We start from the raw sequence: 7,683 nt of genomic DNA, 5'->3' as shown, positions 1-7,683 counted from the left end.
GCACTGGGTGTTATATGGAAACCAATTTGACAATAAACTATTTGTAAAAAAAAAAAAAAAAAGGGAAAATTACCCCCAAACCCCAAAAAAAAAAAAAAAAAAAAAAAAAAAAAAAAACAGTTGGTTAAAAAAATGGTTGTAGGATCTGCATAGACTTTTTTTCAATGAAGGCTTACAAATGGCCAACAGGCACATGAAAAGATGATCCAACATCATTAATTATCAGGAAAATGAACATCAAAACTACAGTGAGATATCACCTCACACTGGTTGGCTTGGTTATATCAAAAAGACAAGAAATAACAAGTTGGTGGGGATGTGGAGAAAAGGGAACTTTCATACACTGTTGGTAGGAATGAAAATTGGTGCAGCCACTATGAAAAATAGTATGGAGATCCCTTAAAATGTTAAGGATGGAATTACCGTGCTATCCAGCTAGTCTACTCCAGAATATTTACTCAAAGAAAATGAAAACATTAAAAAAAAAATGCATCCCAGTGTTCATAGTATTGTTTACAGTCGCTAAAATATGGAAACAACCTAAATGTCTATCGATGGATGAATGGATAAAGAAGATGTGGCATATATACACATGGATAGATATATATACTGGAATTCTACTAAGCCATAAAATCGATTGAAGTTTTTTCATTTGTGACAACATGGATGGACCCTGAGGGTATTATGTTAAATGAAGTAAGTCAGGAGAAAGACAGAAACCATATGATTTCACTCATGTGGAGTCTAAAACTACAAAAAATAAATAAAAAGAACAAACAACAGATTGATGGTTTAAAGGGAAAGGAAGGAGGTAGGGTGTGTGCAAAGTGGGGAGAAGGGGTCAAAAGTATGGTTGATGGGTGGTAACTAGATCTCTGGAGAGGGTCACTTTGTAATGAATACAGATGTCAGATTATAATGTACATATGAAGCTCACATAATATTATCAACTAAATCTCATTAAAAATTTTTTAAACTCTTTATGAATATCTAAAAAGAAAGGGCAGGGTGGGGGGGCAGGACACAGAGTTCTGAAGCTTTTCCCAAAGGAACTGACTTTATTTAGAAGAGTACAGAGAAGTTCAAGTCAAAGGATACTCTAGAAAATGATGAAAATTTTGGTGGTAAACAATTAAGAGGAGGTTGGCATCTGCATGAAGACAACAAGCTAAACTGAAGACCATTTAGTCTACCAGGGAGAACCAGGAAAAGAGACCACTAATGAGGGCCTTCCTGGAGTCAGGGTAAACTTCATACACTGGCCAAAGAAACCCCTGTAAAGGGGCCCAATTTTAGTCAAATTACACTGTAGAGAAATATATGCCATAAGGCATTGTGGAAAATAGAGCAATCATCAGGCAGTTGATAAAGTCTGATTTATACTAGCTTACTTCCAGTCAGGTACAGAAATGTTACTCCAATATTGCTCAATTAAATTTTTCCACTTTTTGTGGTAATTTTGTAATACATATTACATTCATATATATTAAAAACCCAATAATAAATTATTATGATTCTTTATAATTTTTTCTACTAAAGAAGCTGAGAGAAGAAAGGAGGGCAAATATACATTTATAAATTTTGTTATATTAACCTTTTTTTTTTTTTTTACCACTTTTGGGGGTCTTAATTTTTTCCCCAAGGATTCCTTTGTTCTGTTATTGCCAAACATATTAAAATTTTAATGGTATAGATCCAACTATATCATTATATACATATTATACAATTCCTTTCTAAATAAATTAATAGAAAAAATAAAATAGACATTTTCTTATGTAACCACAATGCTGTATACCTAACAAAACAGTAATTCCTTTGTATCATCCAACCTCTAGTCCTTAAACAGGTTTCCATGATTGCTAAGAAATGTTAGCTAAGAAATAATATAATTAGAATTCTGAAAAGGTGAATGGGTAAGGTGATTTTTCCTATTCATTGAGCAGAAAAGGCATAATTTTCTTCCACTTGTGACCATTGCCCTTTTTATCCTATTTTCAGCACATGTTTTTTTTAAAAAAGATGCCTTTCACAGCTGTATTTTAGTTCTTTTATTGAAATATCACCAGAAGAAGGGAAATGGATTTTTGATATTTCTGTTACTGTTTTGTTTCTGTATATTCTTAGCAGTTCTAGGGAAAGGTTTAGTAGCAGGGAATATGATGAACATTAGTTAGAAAGAATTTCTAGACTTCTACCTAATTTTTAGTATTTCAGGTTGCCAGGAACTAAGTGTAATTGGTAAAGAAGAGATTCCACTACAACTGTGAGCCAATTATAATTTTGAAATGTTCTAAGACATTTTTCAGATAACATCCATTATTTTAAAAATTTATTTACTTAGAGTTACTTCATGTACAATGAAGTATTGGTATGAGGAGTAAAACCTAGTGATTCATCACTTACAATATAACACCCAGGACTTATCCCAATGAGCGCCCTCCTTAATGGCCATCACCCATTTAGCACATCCCCCCTCCCACCTCCCCTTCAGCAACACTCAGTTTGTTCTCTATATGTAAGAGTCTCTTAGGTTTGCCTCCCTCTCTGTTTTTATCTTATTTTTCCTTCTCTTTGTCTGTGTTCATCTGTTTTTCTTAAATTTCCATATATGAGTGAAATCCTATGATATTCGTCTTTCTCTGAATGATTTCACTTAGCACTTCTTCACAGAGCTAGAACAAACAATCCTAAAATGTGTATGGAACCAGAAAAAAAACCAAATAGCCAAAGTAATGTTGAAAGAGAAAACCAAAGCTGGAGGCATCACAATTCCATACTTCAAACTATATTACAAAACTGTAATCATCAAGACAGTATGGTACTGGCACAAAACCACACAGATAGATAAATGGAACAGACTAGAGAACCGAAATGGACTCACAAATGTATGGCCAGCTAATATTTGACAAAGCAGGAAGAGTATCCAATGGAAAAAAGACAGTCTTTTCAGCAAACGGTGCTGGGAAAATGACAGTGGCAGCAGAAGAATGAAACTGGACTACTTTCTTACACTATACAAAAAAATAAACTCAAAATGGATGAAAGACCTAGGCATGAGACAGGAAATCACCAAAACCCTAGAGGAGAAAACCCCCTTGCAAGCGCTGCTCAGGATCTGAGCAGAAGGATGGGAAGCTGGGACAGTGGGCACACATAATCCTGAAAACCTGCTTATTCCAACCCTCAGTAAGGAAAAATGGAAAAGTCATTGGTTCAAATATATCTAAATCAGCCCTAAAGCCCATTGTATTATGGAGTTAATTTTTTCTTAAAAGTCATTTCAGCTAAGAGATATTAGATCACTTATGTTAAGGATACAGTTTTAATAAGCACACTGAGAACTCATTTTTAAAAATCAAAAGAAGGGCGCCTGGGTGGCTTAGTCAGTTAAGCGTCCGACTTTCGCTTAGGTCATGATCTCACGGTTCGTGGGTTCGAGCCCCGCGTCGGGCTCTGTGCTGACTGCCAGCTCAGAGCCTGGAGCCTATTTCAGAGTCTGTATCTCCCTCTCTCTCTGACCCTCCCCTGCTCATGCTGTCTCTCTCTCTCTCTCCTAGAAATAAATAAAAATATTTAAAAAATAAATAAATAAAAATTAAAATTAAAAGAAAAAATTTATTATTTCTGGGGGAAAATATGGCCATGAATCCACTGATAAAACACATAAGACACATAATTTTGTTCTTTCAACCACTCATTTCTGTGTGCAAGGTGCTTCTTGTTGTTTAATGTTCCCAGTATGTCATCTGTATTCACTAAAGGAAATTTGATCCCACAGTAGACTTTGGTAGTCCTTTAATATTGGAACAATTGTTGGCCTTTGTCAAATAAGTCTCCCCTCAGCCACTTGAATTCCAGTTAGAACTAGGGATATTTTGTTTATCTGTTTGTTGGTGAGCTTTTTTATTTAAGAACTCTAATTTAGTAATGGTCTTTGCTGAAAGAGGGCTAATGATATCTCAGAGCAGGATTGTGTTAAATATTTCAGAACGCCTCTCTTTGGGACATTTAGGTTTGAAAGTAAATAATGTGTGTTTTCTTCTGACAGATTTTTGGAGCATATGCAACTCATCCTTTCAAGTTCAGTGACCACTATTACGGCACAGGCGAAACTTTTCTGTACACATTTAGCCCCAATTTCAAGGTACGTAAATGGGAGAAATTCCCAATGTCACTGTGTCAGGTGTGTGGGTGGGGTTGGAGGTGGGGGACTGTCATGAAAGCAGCAGCTATCCCATAGCCTCATTTGGACTCACTCTAGCCTGGGTCAGTTCTTCATGGCTGTAGCACGTAAAGTGCTTTTAGGGTCCCTCATTGGGCCTGGGAAACTGGTCTTGTGCATGTTCTGGGATCTGGGGAGGGATAGCAGGTCAGAGCCAACATGTGCCTGGGAGGTCTTTCCTCTTAGAAGCAAATCTGCCAATTAGGAACTAACTCAGCCAATGGGTAGTTTCTTTCTCTACAGAGGTATTATCCTAATAATTCCCTTTTCACTGATTCTCCAGATTGATATGTCTGTTCTCTGTCTTGTGTTTCTATCCTAAGGTCTTTAAGTGGAGTGGAGAAAACTCATACTTTATCAATGGAGACATAAGTTCGTTGGAACTTGGTGGTGGAGGGTAAGGTTGTTGTTGTTATTTATTTACCATCTGACCTGTGTGGGAGTCTGTTTTGACCCAGGTAACCAAAACCTTGTATCAGGTGATTTTAGCTAGGCCATGTGCTTAGAATAATTAGGATGGTGGCCTAACATAGGACCCTAAGAATCAAAGATGAAATGATTTATTTAGGTGTCTAAATGACGGACTACTATCACTTGTCTTTTGGAAAAGATGGGTCATTTAAATCAAATAAAGGAAATGTAGGCTTTGTTTTACAAGCAGTTTAGGGTTTTTTCTGTCTATAGCGTAAAGGAAAGAATATGGGACGAGGGAGGGTAGAAGGTATGCCACGTGAGGCTGAAAAGTTTTCACCTTTTTTGTATTTTTGATCTTTTCAGGGGACGATTTGGTTTATGGCTAGATGCTGATTTATACCATGGACGAAGCAACTCCTGCAGCACTTTCAATAATGATATTCTTTCCAAAAAGGAAGACTTCATAGTTCAAGACCTCGAGGTATGGACATTCGAGTGAAATTCAGACTGCCTTAAAATGCCACATTAAAAAGACTGGGTTCCATCAGCCCTCCTAAAGCTGGCTGGAAGACCTAGCCCCAGCCCAGACTGCCTCATCCCACCATAATGCTTTCTTTCTGCCATCATCTCAGAGCATGGTCACAGCGCAGAGAGTTTCTGAAAGGTCCACGTGGAGGGCAGACAATGAAGAAAGAAATATAAAGTCTGGATTGTTGAAAGACTTTATACTCCCACTTCCTTCAAATCCATGCAGTGAGGAATCAAAATATTTATAGATGTATGAGGTGAATGCAATTTTTATTTTTGGTAACTGTGAAAAAAAAGATACTGTGGAAATATATACATGCCTTGTGTATTTATCAACATAATTTTCATTACCAAAATGTACAGCATATTATTGTTTGCCATAGAAAAGCTTAGTTTCACTTAGAAAAATTGGAAGTGCTCAGCACTTAAAGGGAATATATGATTTTTTTAATTGTCTTATTTATTATTTCTAGTATATTGTCTAAAATGTGTTGGCAGTTTTTCTTTTAATGTGTCAATCTTGAAATGTATACATTTTGTGCTATGTTTTGGCAACAAATCCGTTTGATTTATATAGTTTTATATTTTTTTCTTTTGCCCTGATTTAGGGTGATAGGTCTTAAGCAGCATATATATATATATATATGCTTTACATAAGAATTTTTAAAAACTCATTACCAATGTTTATTGATTTGACTATTGTAGGCCATCTTTCCATTAAAAAGGTACATTTTTACTTACTCAAAACATAGTTGTTGTAAAGAAGAAGCCATTTCTCACAGTTGTAAATTGGTATTTACAGAAATGGATACCTTTCTGAATCTAGACTTAGAACAAGCCCTGCTTTGAACAGAAAGTGTTTTTGCTTCTTATAAAATCATGTGTGTTAATAACAAAAACTTTATTTTCGTAGTGTTTTGTGTATAATTTCCCTCCAACTTCTTAAATTAATGAACAGGCCTCTGTTTTCAAAGAGACTGAATGTTTTCATTTCTGCATATTTTATACCAAATGAAAAGTGTCAAATTAGCCCAATTGTCTTGGTTTCTAGACTCTTTTGAGAAAAAGCAATGCAAAGAAATGCATTCATTACCAAAATTGGAATAAAAAGTAAAAACTATTTCTAACATCAACCCATTTTCACACCATAAGATACTTTGTTAAAAATACTAATAAAGCCTTGCTAAAAACTAAACAATATTACTGATTGCCAAACTTTTATAAAAGCCAAAGACTGCTAATGGAAAAAGTTTTTAATAATAGCCAAAGCTGAGAAGTGGTCTGTCATAAATTACACCCCGCGATCTTTGAAAGGGAAAATAAATAACAAGTAGTATTTATATTATTGCATTTAAAAAATGAAACCATCTTTAGAATGTTAGCCTTAAGCTGGCAGAATATTTCTTTTATTCTCTTATTAGAATATTTACAAAAGAGAACAAATTGCCAAGTGGCCTCCTGTCAGATCAGCAATTATTTTACCCTACTCACATTCCATGCAAGTTGAAATGAATTCTATTAAGCCTAAAATATTTAGCCTGGTGTGCTTTCACTTATTGAGAACTCTCGATTAACACCATATTGACAATTTAACCTTAATCTGCTCATTAAATGATGTGTTGGTGTGAGATATCAGGAATGTCTCATGATGATCAAGTTTACCATTTATGCCATTTGCAACCATATGCTATTAACGAACAAAATGGTCATTTTGCATATAGTTCACTCCTACCTAGTTTAGTCCATGATATTATACTTGTGAGAGCATATCCAGACGCTGTGTTCTCTATTTAAAACAGTATTGTCCAATCAGAAATGTGTGGCCCTTCATTTATGGATATTGAGTATATGTAATGCAGTGCTAGCCCAATATTTTCAATAAAGGAATTTATGCATCCAGTGTGATTTTCTTTCCCGAGGATTCATTCAACAGGTATTTATTGGATGCTAGAAGTTTTCCTTGTGTGAGAGGATAATGAAATATGCAAGATTAAGCAAGGTCCAGTATTCATGTTTTTATTACTGCCCTTGGAAAGTCCCTTTTTGTTCCCAGTAGCCACCCTCTTACTTTCTCATCAGCTTATGAAAACCCCTGTCACAGTTACTAGAGATAACTCTTGACTCTACCTACCAGTTTCTCTGTTCTTAATCTGTCTACCTGTTCTTTGAATAGCCTTTTTAACATCTCTTGACCTAGTTCCTAATATCAATGAAGGATCTTACCCTCTGACCAATATTTTTGATCCCAGCCATCCTGTCTCTGCCTTCTAGGCCCTACATATGAAGACACCAGTCTTCACTGCTTCTCAGTTTCTCAGTTCATGAATCTACAAAGACTAGGGTGCGAGGGGGCAAACTAATGTCTCACTAGACTGCTGAAAATGATTTAGATCTATGTCTATGCTACAAGTCACCAGGGACATCCTGAATAAGTGTAAGAAGTATTATTGCCATTTATTTGATGTCCTTTTCTTTATTTTCTTTTAAAGTTTTAAAGCCATGTGAAATAAGACTAACAA

At 35.5% G+C, this 7,683-nt stretch overlaps 1 protein-coding gene across 2 annotated transcripts in view; it reads left to right on the top strand.

Moving 5' to 3' along the window:
- NCOA7 (nuclear receptor coactivator 7) overlaps nucleotides 1–7,064 on the top strand; it is an 85,576-nt gene extending 78,512 nt beyond the window's left edge. For both annotated transcript variants that reach the window (XM_077779408.1, XM_077779407.1), the window contains exons 12-14: nucleotides 4,049–4,144; nucleotides 4,546–4,619; nucleotides 5,000–7,064. In XM_077779408.1, the coding sequence (XP_077635534.1) occupies nucleotides 4,049–4,144; nucleotides 4,546–4,619; nucleotides 5,000–5,135 (306 nt within the window). In that variant the 3' untranslated portion in view covers nucleotides 5,136–7,064. The remainder of the gene's footprint in view (nucleotides 1–4,048; nucleotides 4,145–4,545; nucleotides 4,620–4,999) is intronic.
- Nucleotides 7,065–7,683: the final 619 nt, after the last annotated feature.

This window comes from Crocuta crocuta, unplaced genomic scaffold (assembly GCF_008692635.1).
Source record: "Crocuta crocuta isolate KB4526 unplaced genomic scaffold, BGI_CrCroc_1.0 scaffold914, whole genome shotgun sequence".
Classification (NCBI taxonomy): domain Eukaryota; kingdom Metazoa; phylum Chordata; class Mammalia; order Carnivora; family Hyaenidae; genus Crocuta; species Crocuta crocuta.
Note: the sequence above shows the minus strand (reverse complement) of the source record. Positions and strands in the feature narration are given on the sequence as shown.